A 21159-nucleotide genomic window follows, 5' to 3' on the forward strand; every position below is an offset into this window, starting at 1 on the left:
CGGCCCTGCTGACACGTCCCGTCCCCGCCCGCCGCGCTGCGCCGCCATTTTGTGCGAGCCGCGGCCGGCAGCCGCGGGCAGCAGCCGCTCGTCTGCCTGTCCCCGCCGCCGCTGCTGCCATGCCTTCCGCGCCGCTCCGCGTGGCCGTGGTGTGCTCCAGCAACCAGAACCGCAGCATGGAGGCGCACAACATCCTCAGGTAAGCGGGAGCGGGGGAAAGGCTGCCGGCCGGATAGTTCCCTTCCTGGCCTGGGCCGCGCCTGGGCCGCTCCGCTGTCAGGGCGGGCCCTGCTCGGTGCCAGGGCTGGGGGCACCGTCCTGTTCGCATCCCCGGGCCGGGCTCGGGGGTCCCGGCGCGCTGGCGGCTGTTTCTGCCCTCCCTGATGGACCCTCTGGAGCCGGCGTTGAAAACGCGGGCTGGGCCCCTTCGACAGGCCCAAAACGGGGCCCGTGTCTCGACGTCTGAAAGCTTAAAGGCTCCCTCTCGTAAATTTTATTTATTTATTTATTTTAGATTTTTATTTTTGTTTGTTTGTTTGTTTTTAATTTTTTTCCCTTTTTTTTTTTTTTTTTTTTTCACTTTAACGCATCTGAAGGGGGCCCACGGGGAAGCCGGAGAGGGCCTGACTCTCCGTCAGGAGCTGGATTATTAATAGGAACAAGGAGTACAAATTGAAAGAGGGGAAATTTCTAGGTTAGATGTTAGGAAGAAGTTTTGGTTTTTTTTACTGCGGTAGAAAGGGTGGTGGGGCACTGACAGGGGATGCCCAGAGAGGTTGTGGCCCATCCCAACCCTGTAACATCCTATGAAGACTGGAACCACTCCATGCCCTGAAAGGGAGCCCTTTCCTCTTGCGGGAAAACCAGGCCAAGTGTTTGGGTCAGAACGTTAAATGTCTTTGAGATTATAAGTGTTAATCTATTTAGGACTCCAGGTGTTTTCAGCTTGGCTGAATTCAAAAGGGGGGATGGGAGACCGAGGATGGACTGACGGACAGGAGGAGACCTGATCTGCCTGAAATCATGTCCCTAAACCTTCCCTTTGCACTGCAGGAACATGATGAAGGTGGTTGGGTTTATTTTGTTAAAGTTCTGCAAAGAAACATTCACATTAGAAATACACGTAGCTGGCACAAGAAGCCGAACAACTATCCTGTAGGTTGTGTGCTACATTTAAATAAAAACAATAGCCTTCGAAGGAGTAAATAATAGAAGCATCTGGTTCTGGCAGCCATCTTACTGTGAGCAGCATTTTGTGCTTTTAAGGCTTAAACTTGGCATCAGATGTTACCCGTGAAAACATGATGCTGTTTTTTCTGCTAATGACGCTGAAACTGAGTTGTAATTGCAACCTGAGTACTAATGACGAAGTTAAATTTACTTCCAGCGTCAGGCCTTTTCCTTCCTCTCGCGTTTTTGCAGAAGAAATAAAATCACTTCCGGTGTGACCGAGGGTTGGCAAATGTGGCAGGGGAACGTTCGGGGTTTGTTTTTTTTTTTTTAAAGTCTGTTCTCCCTTAAAATTTGAATTAAAACGTAACAAAACGTGTTTATTTGGAAAATGTTTAATTTTATGTAATTACGGCAGTAGTTGTATAAACGGCAAAATAAAGATGAGGAAGTAACTGCCCCATGGAATGAGGATGGGGATTTGCCAGTAAATGTCAGGAAAACGTCTGTGTTGGCTCAGAGCCCACCTGCCTCACCAGTTCAGGCAGTGTCTTGCTTTGTGTTGCCCTGCAGTTGGAAAGAACACGTGATTAAAAGAGGAAGAAACTGAGGAATTATGAAACTTTAAAGTATGTTGTTAGTGGATTATAAGACTTTAAAGGATATAAATTCTATCAGAAGTGCAGGTGACTGTCAGAAAACAGAGTCTGGGGTCCAGCCTTCAGTGTGTGCTTGTGTGTTTTGCAATCAACCAGGTTTAAACACTTTGTTCTAATTTTCCAGCAGAAGTCAGACTGGAGGTCTGGGTGAAGTTTGTTGGTAGGATAAGAGCCATGACCACAGGGGTATGTTGGGACGTGGAAGCAAAGGGAAAACAGGAACAGCAATAAGGGCTGTGCAGAAGGACGTGCTCCTCCTTGTCAGACTGGGTGTGTGTAACCAGTCCCTGGGTCACATCTTATTCATCCTGCATTATTTATCACACGTGATGTGCACCCTCAGCCTGCTGGGGTGGGGTGAGGAGCACAACAGGCCTTGGTGCTGTGTAAGCACTGCTCAGCAATAACAGAACATCCCTCTGTTACCAACACAAACCCAACACACAGCTCATGCTAGCCACTGTGAAGAGAATTAACCCAGCCAAACCCAGCACATTCTGTAGGTCTTTTTGACTTCTATTTTCCTTCTTTTATCTTTTGTTACCACAGAGCATGCAGACAGGCCATGATTCTCCCTCAAGCACAGAGGAGGGAGGCAGAAGAGTTAACTCTTCTCTTGTAACCAAATGTTTTTATGCAGCAACTGCCACATTTCCGTTTGTGTGTATTTGCTTGATAATACCTTGATGGCCTTGAAAGGAAGTTACTGAGTTCAGAGTCTCTGTTCTGCTGGTAATGAAAGCCTGTAGAATGCTGATACACACTTAAGCCACATATTCCAAACAAGCTCTTGGGAAATTAGGAGTGTCTTAGTGGCAGTAGAGAGTTTTAAATATCAAAACTTAAATTTCATATTGATGGTAAGACTTGTAGTTCAATATTGACCCTGTGAGAGAACACCAGTGCTGTTTGTGTAAGTTGTTAGTCACAGCTTCTCTCCTGGCATCATCTGTCAGCAGCTAAATGCAGTGAGATATTGGCATTTATATTTCCTACTTAAACTGTATTAATAAGCCCTCAAGAAGAAGGAAATGTTCTCAGATTTTTAGATTAAAGCACTTCATTTGACATCTTGTTAGTGATAATGCAAATTACAGCAAGTTAGTAGTATTCAAAATTTAGTTACCAACGCTTTTGTCCTGCTTTTAACAGTGTGGGGTTGTCTGGGGGATGGGTTTTTTAGGTTGATTGAATGGCATAGTATGCTTTCTAAGCAGCCTACAAGGAGGGCACTGTTGGTAGTTATTTTCCTGCTACATGTTGTGGAAAGGGTTGTGTTAAAATTAGTGATTGGTCCCCTGAAAATCCTCACCACTACCAGCTGCATTTGCTTTAAGTTTAGTAATAGTCACTACTGGCCACTGTAAAGAGAAGCTGTGCTGTTACGACTGTACAGAAAGCTGAAAAAATACCTTAATAAGAACATGTGAGATCTCGAGACAACAATGAAACAGAAGAAAGGTGTGGACAGAAGCTCCCATCTCAGTCTGCAGAGATGAATATTTCTCCTGTCAGTGCAGCTGAGTGGTGCCAACCCTGTGGTGTGTCAGTGCTGTGTTGGTGCAGTCTGTGTTGCTTTCAGCAGCAGTTGTGTCCTGGTGACAGGGGGTGTTTGCAGGGAGCTCTCAGGGTTTGTGGAGGGACATGAGTAGTGCACATGAACTCATTGTCATGAGCTCTGGGCTTGGACTGAGGTGAGCAGGAAATGAACCTGTACACTGACTCACTTTGTCCTTAGTGTACTGGTAGTTTATCTACGTCAGTCTCGATGCTATTAATAGAAACAACTTCCTGAAATTTGGCACCATTTATAGTTTTGTTAATGTTTAAGCTCCGCGTTTCCAGAAATCAGTGCTAGGATAGTCTGTTAGTCTGCCTCACCCTTTGCTGTTCACGACAAAGCTGAAGCTCATTATTTTCCATCTCCTGGGTAGTTTTGCCAGGCCAAGAACAAATACTGGATACACATTGTCTTGTAGGAGTTGTGCATCCTGAAAAGGCTGTGCCACAGGAGCACACTGGGTGACTCCTACACTGGATCTCTCCAACTGTTTCAGAAAAGCAGGCTGGTGAATAAAGGCTCTGGGCAGGCATCCTTCCCTCCCCTGTGCCCCAGTTGTTGCAAGAAGGGTGTTGAAACACTTCTAGAATATTTCGTAGCAGTTTACCTGATGTGTAAACAATGTAAAAGTTGACACTACCAGTTGCCAAGGTACAAAGCATGAAATTCCACGTGAGGAACACCTGTTCCAGCTATTCAAGGCAGTAATTTTCAATGGGTCACTGGCCTTGGAGGCACAAATTTCTGATGTGTGGAATGCCATATGAAGATTTCTGTTTTGTTTTATATGAAATCACACAAACTTCAGGGACACTTCCAGCGGGGGATTTTGATGCCTGTGGTGCAAACAGACCTCTTTCAAAGAGTAATATTAAAAGAAAAAAATAAAAGTTAGGAGGAAACCATAGAAGAAAAGATCAATTTGAAACTAAATTATTTCCTTAGCATTGCAGTTTCTTCTATACATATTATGACTCACTTTGTGTCCAGTAGAAGCAGCAGAATAAAAACATGGGTCTGGAAGTATTGCAGGGAAAATAAATTACCAGTGACTCATAACTGCACCAGTTACATGTGATGGAGGGCTGGGAGGGGCAAAGAATTGCACTTTTTTCCACTTGCATCCGTTTTCAGTCATTAGTCCTGCAGAAAGAAGCAAAAAATCATCATGTATCCTGCCTGTTTACAGAAATAGGGACCTATAAATAGTTGCTGGAGGAAAAAGTAGGGAAGCAAGAAAAGAGAAAGGAGGGACTGAGTCCTTATAGGAGGAATGAGAGGAAATAAGTGTTGATAGTTGCAGAGCAGTGTCTGAGCTTGGGGCAGAACTTGATCACAGTAGTCTGTGCACAGAAACATTTTTGGATCACTTTGAAGGCACCATTTGAAGGCAAACAGGCAACTTGTATTGGTGCCTTCTCCTGGATTTCCTTGCTAACCAAGGAGTGACTCTTGCACTGGTCCCCAGTCTCCTGTTCACTGTTCTCAGGGGCAAACTCTACATATTTGGTTTTGATTTTGGGGAGTGGGAAGGCACAGGCATTGGGTTGTTTGCCTGCTTTTTGTTTTAACATCGTTCACTCCATTCAGTCTCTGCTAAAATCATTGAAGGTGGAAGTGGGAGTCCTTAAAAAATAGATTAAGTCATGGTCTTGACCTGTTTGAAGTTGCATTGTCATTATAGACCCAAATGTTTCAGGACTTCTGGACAACAGCAACAGTATCTTACCATGTAACTTTGTCCATTAGACCAGGAGAAAACAGTCTATTTTTGGTCCTGTTATTCAACAAATGTATTGTCATGTTTGTTAATATTACTGAAGAATGTATTGAGGCTCAAGTACAAATATTTCAGTTAATCAGAAAGAACATTTTGACATTACCCCTAAAGACAAGCAGGTTCCTGCCTCCCTTTTTTTATTTTAATTAGAACTATTAAACAAGTGGTTGTTCATAAGAATGGAATGGAGCAACCCCTGATTTACCCCACAGTTTTAGGCACCAGCCAGCAGAATATCTCCCCCCTTGTGTAAATGTAATTACACTGAATGGTTTGCAGTGCACTTGAGCAAAGTGCCAGGCACACAAATGTTTGTCCTGGGCTAATTAAATTACATCAGAGGTAGCTTGGGCAAGAGTGAGAGGAATGTAGTTATCCCAGAGACTTTAGCAGAACATTTAAGTATTGATCAGTTGGTACTTTTACTTACTTTCTTAAATGAAGAGAAAAACATCTTTGCCTCTTCTGTATTGTTGAGAAGGAAATACAAGACACATGCTTTCTTGCAAATCCAGGATGTCTGAAAGCACAAAAGAAGCATCCAAAAAGCTGAGTACCATAATTGTAAGAAAATCTCTGTCAAATATAGGTGCTCCTTTAGAAATGGTGTGTGAGTTTGGATTGTAGCTGCAAGGAAATCCGTACACAGATTGCCAGTTTGGTTGCTGAACTGTTTGCTTGTGATTTGGCTGATTGCTGAGAGGTGTTTTTAAAACTCACTGTGTTCTTGAGCGCTTTTCCTGTTGGAAATCATCCAGTCTAATTGCCCTCCCTCTCCCCTTCCCTTGTGTCTTGCAGCAAACGAGGATTCAGCGTTCGCTCCTTTGGCACCGGGACTCACGTGAAGCTGCCAGGACCCGCCCCGGACAAGCCAAATGTTTATGACTTCAAAACAACATATGATCAGATGTACAATGATCTGCTTAGGAAAGACAAAGAACTGTATCCCTGTTGGCATGGCCTCTTTAAAAAATCCAGTGTGGTTCATCCTTGAAAGGTGTAATTCATTCCTTGGCACTGTGCATTAGGAACAGAGAGTTGCTTGACTGGCGAACTTAAAATGATTTCAGTTTATAGGTTTTTTGTTTTTTTTACAGTGGGCCTCTAATGCTCCCTTGTAAATTGCTGAGTTACAATGCACACATCCCAAATGCTCTTTTGTAGTGTGTTAACATGTTTAGCTCTTGAATGAAAGCACATCAGTACTCACAGATTGTCCCTTGCCTGCTCTGCACTGTGGATCACACGCTCTCAGTGCAAAGACTGTCCTGATAATGGATCTGGGAAGAGCGACCACCTCGACATTAATGTTGTATTTAGCTCAGACAAACTGCCAGGTAAGGTTTACAGATACTTTCTCTGGGAGAGAGGATACCTTTCATTAAAGAGCTCACCCTTCTCACTGAGGATTTCGTGGTACATGATCTGTGCACCAAGAAAAAAATAACCCTGTAGTTTATTATAAAGAATGGACATAGGAGAGCCCAATAACATATTTAATCCTGGAGAGCAGAGGTGATCAGGGTTAGGCACACTGCTAAAACCCATGACTAATGTCAAACTGCATGATTTAAAAATATCTATATTTAAAGTTGATTTTTTTTTTAGGAAAACCCACAAACCTACAAAATTGAGGCACTCACTCTAGATACCTTTTTTTTTTTTTTCAACAAAGATCTTTTTTTTTTAAAAATTCAAAATGTAGGATATAGTCTTACTGTATCACATGTGATGTGCTGGTTTATTTGTTGGTGTTTTTTTTTTTAATCCCTCCGCCTATAGAGAAAAAGGCAAATCTTGCAAACCCAACATAATGAGGTATGTCATATCCATATCTTGATTAAAAGAACTGCTTCAAAAGAAAAGAACTTGAATTGAGAATTAATTTTAACAAGCACTAGCGACTTGTGATTTCCTTTTTGCATCCTTCATTGCTGCTGTCCTGAGTACGGCAGCACTTAAAAAAAAAACCCCAAAGAACAGAAAGCCTGCCCAGCCCCCCCGTTCAGCATGTTTAGGAGTTACCATTGTGGTTCTGCTCCATGCTGGACACGGTTGCTGTGTTCCCCAAATGTACCTGCAGTGTCACAGTTAAACCTTTTCTCAGGATGAAGGAAAGCAGGTTTAAACAACAGCCATTTCAAGGGAAATAGGGCAGGAGCAATTGCCTCTGTGACTTTGCTTTTTTGATTCTCGGCTAATTTGAGGTTTTCAGACTGAAGACTCAGCACAGAAATCAACTCCATTCCCAGAAGTGGGTTTTGAGGGTAAAGACTTTAACCAAAAGCAGACCTACTCTCATCAGGTTTTTTGTGAACCAGGGTCCCAGGGACCTCAGTCCTTTTGGGTGAGCCTTAATTCCTAGGGGTGGTGGGCATGGGGACATGGCCTGTGTGGGGGGAGGGCCTGCTCTTCTCCTGGGCTTGGATTGGGGTGGGGAAACCAAAGGAGCTGTGTTTCCATATGATTGAGCTGCTTGTTCTGTTCCCCAGCCTTGCTTTCATCAGCTCAGTGGACATGACTCTCTCCTGTAGCCTTTCCCTGTGCTCTGAAATGATGGGGACATTCCCATATGGCAGCAAGGAGCCACGGGCAGTGTGAGGGCTCAGCATCCAGTTCTGCCTCGCTGGGGAGTGATCTCCATCCAGTCCCACGTGCCAGCAGGGATCCCAGGCACTGTGCACACCAGATACTCAGTGAAATTGTGGCTGTAAGGGACATGGAACATTCCCTGCCCAAAGAAATGTCCCCAGCTTCAGAAAGCAGTGATTTCAAACAGCAAAGAGCTGCTGCAGTGTTGGACCTCCCTCAGAGCAAGGTTAAAACTGTGTTAGAAGATCCACTGAACCTCTCCTGTTCACTTGTGAAAAGGGGGGACAACTATTAAAAACCCACTCTACAGGGACTAAAAGCACCTTCATTATAGTTAATTAGTGAAATATAGAGCACAGGCTCACATACCTTGAAGGCATATGTTGCATTTAAGAAGCACAGGAATAAGAGATTTGGTTGAGTAGGTGGTTACAGTGTGTCTAAAATGGAAGTACTTCAAAGCCTTTTAAGATGTGGTAGTTAAAACTTATAGTTAAAATAAGTACCCACATCCCCCATTGCATTTGGAGAATATAGCATTTAAATTCCCTGAGCCCTAATAGAGGGCTGTGACAAAACCATTTAAAGCTGTTCTGAATGTGGCTTTTGGTTGCTTTTTTAAAATATTCCTCTATTATTTCTAGGACAACAGTAGAGGAAGATTCTGCTGCTAATCTGGAGGAGACATGGCCAGGCAGCACCTCTGGGGCTGTGTGTGTAGTACAGATCCACCACCTTGTACTTGCATGTGTGATCCACCTTTCCAAGATCATGATTACTTGCCCCTTACAACTGTGTGAGGGGGTTTGAGGACTCAGTTCTAATTATATGGTGGTGACTTTAAAGATGAAGCAAAAATAGAGCAAAACTGGTGAGCCCTGCCTTCAAGTGAACTCAAAAATTAGTCAGGGATGAAACTTGCTGAACACCAGTTTAAATCTTCATCAGCAGGTGCTTTTATGCCCAGGGATAGGAACTGTTCAAATGGAAATTTGACCAAAATTTTGCAGCAGTAGCTCCTGGGTCCTTTATCAATGCTGACTAACTCCCTGACTGATTGTTCCTTTCCTTTTCTCAACACTGGTGTATCTGTGACCCTCACATTAAAGATGCCTAATGATTTCCTTAGATAGGTGGGCATTTTTAATTAGGATTTCTAGGCAGCCTGCATCTAACCTGCAAACCTGGCCTCTCGCTCTCTTCCCTGTGTTTTACCTCCTCTTTTAATGTGACCTGCTCTGTAACTGTAGATAGGATTCCAGTTTTAGCTCCATAGTTACATGAGGATATAAAATTGAGGGGAGGGTGGAAAAGGTATCCTCAAGACGTTCCTAAAGGTGTGCTTGTTAGGAGGAAAATTTCAGAAGTGAAGAAGAAAAACTGGCTTGGTACATCTCACTTGAAGACATACTGATTCTTTTCTGTCAAAAAAAAGAAAGGTAGTGATAATCTTGGTGATTGGGATCTGGTTCTTCTCTGTGAACTCCATGTTGAAGCTGGATGCCCATGTGGTGTTGCCTTGTAGCTCAGTCTTGAGCAGTAACTTATTTAATTCTACTTCAGGTAAGCTCTTCATGCATGTATTTATCTTACATTTTATCAGGTTTTCTCATGGATTTTGAGCTGATAAGCAGTTGTCAGCTTCTGTTCTGAGCTGTCATTGCAGTGGTCAGCAGGATAGCTTCTGTGTCTGGAGACCACTCTGGGATGGTTTATTTTAGATATGTTTAGGGTTGGGTTTTGGGGTTTTTTTTTTTAGGTTGGGCTTGGTTTTTTTCTTCTCTGATTTTTTTTGAAGCCTGACCTTCCAAGAGCTAAAAATAGTTGAAGTCATGGCCTACCTGTCAGTGGCAAAATTCTTCCAAAGGCAGTGCAGTACAAGTCTCATTTTCTTCCTTAACATGCCTTTCAAAGTACTTCAGTGCTCCTAGAAACAGAAGCAGTGATTAAACTGGATTTGAACAGGCTTCTAAGAGGCACATTTGTGTGAATCAATATGCTTCTAGCCATAGCTGAATTCCAATCCCTTTTTCTCCATGAAGGATCATAAGACCAACACACTTCACAAAGTCCCAGGCCTTTCAAATGCAGCATTTTTCAGTACTTTTTAGTCTGACTTCTGATCAGAATGCCTTTAATCTTGGCTTCATTTACATTAAAAAGGAAAGATATAAAATTATTAAAAATATATAAACCAGAAATATATTATTAAAATGTTATTTCCCCTGTGTTTGAACTTAGGGACACGGTAGAAACTGCAGACTCCAATCTAATATTAAATGCTTTTCAGCATCTAAAACATCTCTGCCATCCTGTCAGTCTGCCAGCTGGTCTTTGGAAGGTTTATTTCCTTAGCCAGGGTGAGTCCTGAACAGATGTTCTAAGGAATTCTGACTGCAGGATCCTATCTGAGGCTGAGGACTCTTGTAAAATCCATTTAGAATTGGAATGATTTCATTTATTGGCCCAGGTTTGGCAGTTTCATCCCAACTTGAAGGAGGGGAGCGTTGAAGACTTTACCTCCCATTAACACAAAGCTTCTGTGCCAGCATAAGGGATGCTTATACCTTCTTTTCCTTACAATAATTCCAAATCCATTTTCATGGTAGTGACTGTAATTTCTTGAACTGTTATTAATTGCAAGCCAGTGTTGCACTGAGGGCTGTTTCCTGCAGACTCATCCAGCGTGTTGCTTCCCCTGCGTGCTGCTGTTCCACAGTGGCCCTGCTGTCTTTGTGATTGTGTTCTCAGGTTTCCCAGATGCCTTAAATGAAATGGCTTAATTGATTTAGGGTTTGTAATGCTTGGGGTTTGCTTTATCTGAGGTTCCCTCTCCAGCTCTAACTCCAGGTAGCTGAAAATTACCTTTGAGTTTCACAGCACAAAGCAGTGAGAGCAGCAGAAGGCAATTTGAGAAGGGCTGTTGCAGCCCCTGCTTCCCTGAGATGTTAAATGGGGTGACTCTTTCTCTCTCACAAACCTCTCTCTCTCCTCACAGCTTCCTCAAAGCTCTTCTTCCCCCTCAACCCAGTCCTACAACATTTGCTGCTCATCCTCTGGAACCTGGAAGTGGTTTCCAAACCTGAGAAGAGCATCTAAAAGTCATGGGTGACACTTCTGAGCTTTCTTGCCCACTGGTTTTGACAGTGACTGTTGTATTCCTTTTTACATGTCCCTGTCACTTACTGAACTTGGCAGTAGTTTGAGCCAAGTGATCAAACACTGGACATTCCAGCAATCCAAACTCCTCTTGAAGTTCACACTTGGCTGAAGTGCAGCTGTTGGATGACATGGGCAGACATGCCACACATCTTCAAAGTCATCTTGTGGTCTGTCTCTGGTATCCTTATCTTCCTTTAGTCCCTTCAGTATATCTGTGCCATCCCTTCTCCAGGTCTTTGGTTTTCCCATTGCTCCATTTCTTTCCCCCTTTGACAACTTGTTTCTGTCCAGTTTCATCCCCAAATACTGTTTCAGCTGTTCAGCACCAACAAGTCACTGGCATTTGAGCTCTGGGCTTAAACTCAAGATGTTTCCTGCTTCTGCTGATGTTTGGGTACGTACCCTCAGCTTTGGGGCTCAGCCAGGCTTGAGGGAGTGAGCAGGGCTGGCATGTGGTTATATTTGGACCAGCTGCTTTGAGCAGGCTCAGCTGGACTTCTCGGTGCAGTTTGTAGCTTAAAAATCCCAGGTAGTTGTCCTTCATGAGGAAAAACAAGTTCAGTTCTTTGCAGGTCATTAATGCAGGCACAGATGTTACCAGAAATGTTGCTTAACCCAGCTTAGTATGTTTGTTATGGTTTGGAACGGCCTATTTTAGAATCAAAGAATCACAGAATGGTTTGGGTTGGAAGGGACCTTCAAGATCATCCATTTCCACCCTCTGCCATGGGCAGGGACACCTTCCACTGTCCCAGGTTGCTCCAACCTGGCCTTGGACACTTCCAGGGATGGGGCAGCCACAGCTTCTCTGGACAACCTGTGCCAGGGCCTCCCCACCCTCACAGGGAACAATTTCTCCCCAGTATCCATCTAAACCTGCTCTCTTTTCATTTTGAATCCAGTAGAATCATAGAATGGTTCAGTGTTTAGACTTTAGAGTACCATGAAAGACTTGTGACCAAACTGGTTTGTACTAAACCCAGCCCAACTTCAGTTCAAGTGAAAGGCAGTTTGTGCTCTGGCTGTGGAGTGAAGGCAGTTCTTGCAGCTGTAAGCACCGAGCTTGGAAAGTAGATTTGTAGTGCCCAGGCCCATTTTCAGGCTTTCATTCCCTGTAAAAGGAGCTGATGCTGAAGGTGGAAGAAGGTTGGGCAACCTCACCCCCCCCCCCCCCCATCCTTTAAGGAAATATCTACTTAGACAAATTGCCAAGCAGGGTTTAACACAATGTAAGTTGTTTATAATGCAGGTAGTAATAAATAAATTTAGATGGTGTAGAAAAGAGACCTGCAAATGGAGGTGTGAGAAGCATTCTGTTCTGCTGCTGATTTTCCCAAAGAACAGCAATGAATATGGTGGCACCTGCACCACAGGGAATAATCATCATGTCAGATTTGTTTGAAGATGTAGAAACTTTGGGTGCCAACCATTAATTTAAAGATTCCCCCCACACACACACTAAAAAGTATGTATACATTTTAGCAAATGTTCTTTGCCCAGTTATGTTCAATGAAGTGGCCTCTAGTGTATTTTTACAGAATGGCCTGGGTTGGAAGGGACCTTAAAGATCATCTCCTTCCAACCTCTCTCCACAGGCAGGGACACCTCCCACTAGCCCAGGTTGCTCCAAGCCCCATCCAACCTGGCCTTGAACACTTCCAGGGATGGGGATTTTAGATGACTATGTGATTAATTTATATACCCCAAAACTTTTCAGCTCAGATCACTTGGGAGCTTCAGCTTCACGTGGGAGTTAAAATGAAAGTTACTGAATACTTGGATCAGTAAGGTCACTTTTCTGTTATCATACAGGATTAGAGACTTTTGCTCATGGCTAAAAGTGTTCACCCTGTCAGTGACACAAATTACTGATGAAGTGGTTGGAGGGGTGAGGGATGTTTGGTAAAAGGCATTTCTGGTGTCTAGGACAGTAGGACAGGAATTTTAAATTTGGGTGGCAGAAGCTGTGAAAGCTTTAGGAGTTCATCCAAACACACACGTAACTCCTTTTTTTAAATACGTGTATATCTTCATCACTGGATTATTATGGGGTGTCCTTAGCTAAAAGGAGAGAATGCACAGTCAGAAACAATAGAAATAGGTGGGTATGGCCATGTCCATATAAGAATGAGCAACACTGGTGTATCTATTGCAAAAACCCAACTTGTATTGCACCATCTCCTTTTTGCATCAAGCCTTTCTATTGCTGAGCTGTCACGCAGGGATTTCATCCCTGTGGATCTGTTTAGCACAGTCACTGCAATAAAGGTGAAATCTGAACTGGACTCCCTGTAAAAATGGGATGGATTTACTATGCCATTGTTTGCAGGAGGTGAAGGCCTCTTAGAGAAATGCAGGCATGTTCTGTTGAGTGTGAGCATGGCAGGGAAGGTGTGACAGCAGGGAAAGGCAGGGGGAAATCTTGGGAGGATCTGCTGAAGAAGTGGCTGCTGAAGAGAAAGAGCAGAGATGCACAGGATAGGGAGCATGGGGTTAAAATCTGTTGGAAGGAAAGCAGAGCCTGACTTCAGTGATTCCACATCTGGCAGTGTAGTGAAAACCATTAATGAGTTGTAGGATCTGCATTCACCTGAGCTCACAAAGAGAGAGAAGCTGGGTTGTGATCATGCATTGGGGGCAGTCGTGCAGAGCACATCCCCCTGCCTGCTCGGGGGGTGCTGTGCTCCTTTCTGCCAGGTGAAAAGGATTTCAGGCAACCAAATATGAAAGTGTCATGAATCTTTAACTGCTTATTTCAGTCTCCTTTTATAGGCAGATGGACCCTTGGAGGAGAAAAAAAAAATAGCTGTAAGTTGGCAGCAGAAAGCTCGGCTGTGAGGCAGAAAGCTTGTGTGGGTTTTTGGAATATGCGTAATTCTGTCTCCAGGCTCAGTCAGGAAAGCTAGGGGACAGATGCCAGCAACATTTTATCCTAGAAAGGGAAAAAAGAGAACCCAAAAAAGTGTGTGGGATGTTGTGGTTTTTTTTTTTTTCCCCTTGAACTGCATGATGTAGAAACGAGGACTACGGAGCCCAGAAAGGGCTCCCCTTCCAACAGAACAAAGCAGCACAGCCAGGTGTTGACAGGTATTTTGAAAATGGTATTTTGAAAATGCAGTCATTTTCAAAATGCTCTAGAAATAACCAGAGTTCTGAAATGGCTTCATCAAGGTGTTTGGTTTTTGTTTTTTCCAAGCATGACAAACCCAAGGAGAGTTTACAGAGGTGCTGAGAGGAAGAAGTGGGTGCTGGTGTGCAGGAGCTGCTTGTGAGAGACCTTTGGGCTATGAAGGACAATTCTTTAATGATATAAGGAGAAATCTTTTGGGAAAGAAGAGTGGTAAAAGGCTTGAGAGAGCGACCTGGAGAAAAGAAATGTGGTCCAAGTCAGTTGACTGAGAGAGAGAATTTACTACATATATTTGTGATAAATAGCTTATCATTCCATTTGTGGTGCAGAATTCTGAAGTAGTTGAAGTGCAGTGGTGCAGACACAAAAGAACCGAGTATATTTTCAACATAAAGTAGATCTAATAGGTAGAAAGATGGGTTCAGTTCTTGATAGAGCTTAAACACTTGAAAGATTTAAAAGCTTTGGAGGCTTTTTGCTTGAAGACTGTTCAAGAACACCTTGGAGCACATGGTGCACATCTGGCTACCAAGGGGGAGTAGAACTTGGGCTACCAGAGGGCAACTGCAAAAAGGTAGGCAGAAAGTTGTTGGTCTTTTGTTACAAAAATATTAGGACTGTTCTCTGAAAAGAAATACATGTATGTGACCTTTTCAGCAAGGAAATAAGCCAAGATGACCCCTCACATACTACTACTAATGATTTTTTTTTTCTCAGAATCCTTTACCTCAAGAAATTATAGGCTGGTATTTGAATGTAAAAATACCTACTTAGATGGCTAAAAATACAGCAGTGTCAAAGTAAGGAAGAGGTGCATCTGCCTCCAGGCTTTCTCCATTCAAACCTTTCCTGGCATTCCTGATTTGCCCATAAAGCTTGGCCTTCAGAGGGGGTTTGGTTTTACTCAAGCGAGTAGATTCGTGTGACAGTCAACCCTGGAGTGCTCCTGCTGGAACTGTGTGTCCCAGAAGGCTCAGGAAACGGTGGGATTGGTGAATCCTGCCTGAAAGGGGGATTGCAGGATGTTAAACCTCAAGGTTACAGTAGCAGCACAAATATAGCTCCCAGGCAGCATAACAGATTCCTTTCACACGGTGATGAGGCTCTGACAGGCATAAAGTCAGTGTTTTTCTTATTCCCTAAATGGGAATGTGTCTTGGGATATTTTAAGGGATGTGCTTCTGTTATTTCCTTGACTTTCTTTGGGAATTCAGTTGCATAAACCCAGGGCCCAGGTGGGGCTTTGTGCAGGTGACACCAAAAACACCCTGGAATTGCCTTTGAAGAGGGAGGCCCCTGGAGTGAATGTAGGACATTGTGCTTATGCAAACAGAGCAGGCTGTGTGTTCTAAACATTATGGATATAAAAATAGTTGCCCAGGAAAAGTTGTCCTTCTGAGCTCTTCTGAGGGCCTCCTAAAGCTGTCCTGCCATTGCACTGGTGACAGTGGCAGGTCTCTGCCTGAATTACCCTGATGGGGGTCACACTGTCATCTTGGGAGTCTCTTTAATGGTCATGGAACTTTATATTTGCAAACAGAAAGAATCTTATTTTAAAGATACTGTAATAATTTAACTTGTACTGGTCATTTGCTCAAAAACATGACTTGTCTTAAAGTGAAGATACTTAACTCAAGCGACTTCAGATACACACAGAATGGGATTTTACACATGTTGGACAGAAATAAGAGAATCAAGCCACGACCAGAGAGATTCCAGAACTGCAAAGATGTTTTTGATTTGATCCTAACGTGTGAAGAAAGAGTCTATGATCAAGTAGTAGAAGGTAAGGACCTTGAACTGATAAACCAAGTTAACTTTGGGTGCTTTCCCCCCCCTCCTCCTCCTCCTCCCTGAAGTCCTTCATAAATCTGGAACCACCTCTGTCTCATCCAACTGCTGCTGCCTGGAACATGAGTGGGGACAAGAGCTTGCAGTCACTGATGTAGACTTTGTGTACCAGACCTGGGCTGGCTGAGCACTTGTTTCTGAAAGATGTTGGCAGCTATAGGGAGAGTGTATGTGCAGCAATATTAAGGGCTGACATGAGGAAATTTGTAGAAACTCAGGTAACACGCTTGGTTTGGAAATGCCCATGGATCTCAAAAACCAACAAGTTGTATGAGATGAGCATTTTTCCACCCTGGGTTGATGGAGCAGCAAAGCCTTAAGATCTCTTCCTTATGCAACTTCCCTTCCCTGCAGAAGGCTTCCTGTGACCTACTGAGCAGTTTATCCACGTTAAATACCTCTTGTACAGGTGGAGAAGCTGTTCCTGAGTGTGGTTAACACTGTGCAAACGTGGCATGGCTTTGCCTTGCATGAGTCAAAGTGAGATGTGCCAGAGGCATGTGTGCTGGGGGTTGGGTGCCACATGATCTCAGTGCACAGGCTCCATGTGAACTCACCCAAAACCTTGGGCTCTCAGCAGTGACTCAGTTCCTGGGCTGAGAAACCTTGTCTGCCTCTGGAAATGCTGGATACAGGATTTAAGGGGTTCCTTTCCCACTGAAAGACCAGCCAGCTCAATTAGTATCATACACACAACTTAGAGGGCTGTCACCTTGGCTTTCCCATCCTCAGGGGTCACATCACAGGCAGTGCAGGGCACATTTGGGCTCCTGCAAAGCGAGCAGTCAGTGTTCTGAATGCTTAAGGGAAGGGCTGAAATGTGTGAGTAAGTTCTGAGGGCAGCTCTGGCACTTGAGGGGGCCTTCAGCAAGTGCAGCGTGTCTCACGTAGAAAGGAGCTCTCCCTCTGATGTTTTAGGTGAGTATCCTGAGGGAGGGAGGGGAAGATCAACCCCTTGCTGGTTTTCCAGTTGTGCATCTCTCTCCCTTCATGGTAATAATGCCCTTCACAATCGGCCCAAATGGCTCTGGGTGTGAAACCCATGGAGGCCAAAAGGAAGGTGCAGGATGAGGATGGGAGAGAACTTTTATGTCTAGTAGGAAGGGTGTTAGAGAGGCACAGCAATAGTACAAGGGCCAACTAGTAGGAAGAGGATGGAGGTTTTTTTTCCCCCTCCACCCCTTGTTAATAAGTGGGCACATTAAAGCTAGGATTTTTTAATGTGACTTGTAGGAGTTCACCTTGCAGTGTCACATTCAGAGTGTTGGATGAACAGTGCTTTTTTTTAAAAAAAAAGGAGCAATTAAAAAACCCTCCAGGTGAGGAAGCCCAAAATCCTTCTTGATTTTTGAGACTCCTGATCATGGTCTTTAAAGAGTAAAGTGAGCAGTAACCTTCCTTGAGCAGGGCAAATAAACTGGCGTGACCCTTCCACAAATCTGAATTATTCTCTGTCCAAAATCCATTTCTTGTTTTTGAAATGAAAGGGACAATGTGTAAGACAATGTTAAATAAAAAAATATTCTAAAAACTGGTTTGGGAGATGTGACAGTGCCTATGCATTTTTAAAAGCCTTGTTAATACTTTGTGTGTAAAACACGATACAGTTCCACCCTGAGTTTTGCTGTTACGTGTGTTTTGTTTTCAAATAGATTTAAATTCCAGAGAGCAGGAGACGTGTCAGCCAGTCCATGTGATCAATGTGGACATTCAGGATAACCACGAGGAGGCCACTCTGGGTGCTTTCCTTATCTGTGAGCTCTGCCAGTGTGTAAGTAGAGAGGGCTCTTTGCCTGGGGGTGCCTGGGACTGCCCAGGGGGCTGGGCTTTGCTCAGTGCTCCTGAAAGGTGCTGCATATTGCACAAGTGGGGTCAGTAAAATCCATGTCAAGGATTGTAAGTTCCCAGATTCCCCTGGTTATTTTCAGAGCTCTTGGGCAAATAGATGAACTTAACCACGGGTTGGTGGTTTCCAAAGGGAAACAATTTGAATTAGGTGGGACTCAAACGTCAGAGTTGCATTCTGAATCCCAGTATTCTTGAAAAAACTCCCTTTATAGGTGTGTTTCATAGCACCACAGGGCTGTGTGTGTGATGTGGAACAAAACAGTGGTGCCCCAGCCCTTGGTGAAAGACTGAAATGAGCTGCACTCAGACAAGGGAACTGAGAGCAGAGCAAGGACCTGTGTCCTTTTACACTGCCCAGGTTGAGGAGTTCACCTATTCCAGGGTGGCAACAGGCTTTCTTTTTTTTAACTCCAGCCCGTGTGGTCTATTTTGGTCTCAAATCCTTTCCAGATTCAAAAAGCCTGAGAGGGTTCAAGGACTTGAAATTTTAGCCATCTGTTCAGTGTGTGCCTGGAGCTATTCTGGAGGGTTCTTAGCTGGTGGGGAGGGATGTTGCCTACTCGACAAAGTGCTAGTGGAGTGCCAGTTGGGTGGGTTGGGGAAGGAAGGATCTGCAGATAAACATAAAGCAGAATATCTGTGCATTTGGGAGTGCTGGCAATGTCAATAAAGCACCCAAGGGCTGCACTGTCGGGCACAGCCTCTGCTGGGTTGGATTTCCCAGGGAGCCAAAAGCCTGGGATTGTTACAGTTTTCTAAACAGCATCATATCCTTGGAGTGTGGTTGCTTAGTCTTTTTTCTCTTCTAGATACAGCACACAGAAGACATGGAAAATGAAATAGATGAGCTGTTACAGGAATTTGAAGAGAAAAGTGGAAGGACTTTTCTTCATACTGTCTGCTTTTATTAAAGCACATCTGTCTCTTAGGCCTTAATACAGAGGAGGGAAGCATGTGTTTAAATTTCTGATTATACTGTATTTTCCTGGAAAATGAATATTGATCTTTTTTTGTTTGTTTGTTTGTTTGTTTAAAAACTCCTTTTCAGTGTCTTTTTTGTTTCAGGTGTTCTGTCACAGGTAGGCAGAGGTACTGGTTGGGCTTGTACATATGAAATGATGAAAAGTATACACAAAGGCCACCTATTTAAAAATTAAATTCAAGTTCTTTTCTAAATCCTACTTTAATTATTGCAAGTAGGTTTTTAATTATAAAGAGAATGTTTCTTGAATATAAGTTTATAATGTATTTTTCCAGCTTACAAATTTATTTTATTTCAGTTGTGCTTTTTTTTTTTGGCTTGTTTTTTTCTTTTTTTTTTTTTTTAAATTTAACGTGACAGAATGGCTGAGGATGTGAATGGAACAATTAAATAACTGAGTATCTGTATATTATTAGCTATAAAGTTGGAAGCATCCAATAAAAATGAAAAACCTCTAAGTTTGTCTGTTTTCAAAGTAGCAGCTGAGGAAGTGTCTGTTCTTTTTGAGGTAAAACACAAAGTATCTGTGTGAGATGAATAAAACTGAGAGGCTGTAACTGTAGCAGTCAGGGCCCAATGAATAAGGAAGATGGGGAGAAATGGCAAACTCCACTGTCAACAGAAATAATTTAAATTTGGGTGGGTTTTTTTTAATCAAAGTGGTTTTGAATAGAAGCATTTTCCTCCCTTACAGCAACAGTAAATGTGGTTGTTATGGCTCAAAGTCCAGAAAGTGGGTACGTGTGCACAAACAGAGCAAAAGTCTGCTCAAACTGATAAAAGTGAGACCAAATTATTGCACATTCAAAATGTGACTGGTAGAGCCTTGTTGCTTGCAGGCAAGAGAGGATCTTAAAAGTTGTTTTGTTTAAAGGAACCTGTGAACAGTTTGGAGCAAACAAGGCTCTTCTGGGGTAGCTGAGGACAACAAACATGATGCTGGGAGTGAAGCAGCATCAAGTGGGGTTTGTGCTCCTGGCTGGGGTTTGTGCTCCTGCCTTCTCCCATTCCATCACTGACCTCTGGCAGCTTGCAGGAATTACCTCATTTTCCTTGTTAACTGTTTTGCACATGCAGGGGTTTGGTGCAAGTGCTTTCAGCTCAGACCAGTGTCACCCCTCTGTGCAGACAACTTTATGTGGCAGTAAATCATGAGGTGATGCTGCTTAACCTCTGTCAGAGAACACACAGGTATTAAAGAGCAGCATTTTGGGTTCCACACCTGAGAACTGCAAGTCCCTGTTGGAAAATAACTTCTTGGCAGCTGCAAATCCCGAAGTCTCAGTCAGGCTCCCAAAAGAAACCTTACACCTCACTGCTCCTGGGATCTTGGGGGTTGGCTGTGGTTTCAACTGCTTTGTGGTAAAACTCAGACCTCTGCCAGCTCAATCCGTGTCCTGGACAGTGTCCAAGTGGGTCAGTGCATCATCCTCGGGTCCTGGGAGCGTTTAATATCCCTGAATTACCTGTGCTGTTTTGCCTGTCTGTTAAAAATACTTAAAAATGTCTTGGAGAACGACTAGATCGGAACAAATAGGGGCTGGGGAGCTGGAGCAGCAGCTGTGATAAGGTTTGCAGGGTGTGTGTTTTCCAATTGGCTTGTCCTGTCCCATTTTGTTCCTGGAGACTCTGTGTTTGATGGATTTCCTTGGCCTCCTCTGCTCCTCCTCGTTTGTCTGTCTGATACCATCTCTGTTACCATGGGGATATTTACAGCCAAGGGAAGGAGATGGTTCTGTGAGGACTGAACTGCTTTAGTTGCTCTCTTTAAAAAGGCATTCCAAGCAGGCACAGTGCTGAGCATTTTGAGCAGAGTTTTCCTTCCCCATGCGGTACCAGCGCTGAGTTCTGCTCCTGGCAAGGTGAAACCTGGGGAGTGCTTGAAAAATGTTTTTTGCTTTCAACTTAATTCGTCCTGAACAGAACTCTTTGTTGTTATTTCACAGGAAGGCAGGAAAAACCCACACAGGATGTTTTAACCCAAGTTTTGTGTGTATATGGAGATTCACAGCAGAGTCCTCTTTATTACAGAAAGGTTGCACTTCTCGTGTGTGTGGCTGGCAGAGAATTCTGGCTGCTGTAGTGCTAAGTATGGAATAATTAGAAATTCACTGCATCTCTTAACTAAGAAGCCTAAAACCATAATAGAGTCTACAGGATGTTGCAGAACAGTTCTTTTCCATCCTAAACATTCTGTTCATAAGGCAAAGCAGCACTGGGAGCTGGTCATTTGTCATTTGTTTATTTACCAGTGTGCAGAAGGATGGGTGGATGATCTGGAAGGAGAAATCAGTATTCTGAATGATCCACAGTCAGTATTTCAGCTTTCTATGAGCATAACTTGTTCTTCAGCTAAAGCTGTTCATACTCTGACATGTTACTTCTCATTTAACTTGAAAAATTTATGCATTTATGTAGTTACTT

At 43.5% G+C, this 21159-nt stretch overlaps 1 protein-coding gene across 1 annotated transcript; it reads left to right on the top strand.

The window, feature by feature from the left end:
- The first annotated feature begins 23 nt into the window (after positions 1 to 23).
- SSU72 (SSU72 homolog, RNA polymerase II CTD phosphatase) lies at positions 24 to 19193 on the top strand. Its single transcript, XM_064678397.1, has 5 exons — positions 24 to 199; positions 5969 to 6112; positions 15701 to 15840; positions 17558 to 17676; positions 18563 to 19193. The coding sequence occupies exons 1-5, from the start codon at positions 120 to 122 to the stop codon at positions 18662 to 18664; spliced, it is 585 nt and encodes a 194-aa protein (XP_064534467.1). The 5' UTR covers positions 24 to 119; the 3' UTR covers positions 18665 to 19193.
- The last annotated feature ends 1966 nt before the right edge of the window (positions 19194 to 21159 follow it).

Source organism: Pseudopipra pipra, chromosome 22, assembly GCF_036250125.1.
Source record: "Pseudopipra pipra isolate bDixPip1 chromosome 22, bDixPip1.hap1, whole genome shotgun sequence".
Classification (NCBI taxonomy): Eukaryota; Metazoa; Chordata; class Aves; order Passeriformes; family Pipridae; genus Pseudopipra; species Pseudopipra pipra.

Coding starts and splice junctions, on each gene's coding strand:
- SSU72 (XM_064678397.1), top strand. CDS start 120: ATGCCTTCCGCGCCGCTCCGCGTGGCCGTGGTGTGCTCCAGCAACCAG. Junction 6,113..15,700: donor CTTAGGAAAGACAAAGAACT/GTATCCCTGTTG, acceptor AAGCGACTTCAG/ATACACACAGAATGGGATTT. Junction 15,841..17,557: donor CTATGATCAAGTAGTAGAAG/GTAAGGACCTTG, acceptor GTTTTCAAATAG/ATTTAAATTCCAGAGAGCAG.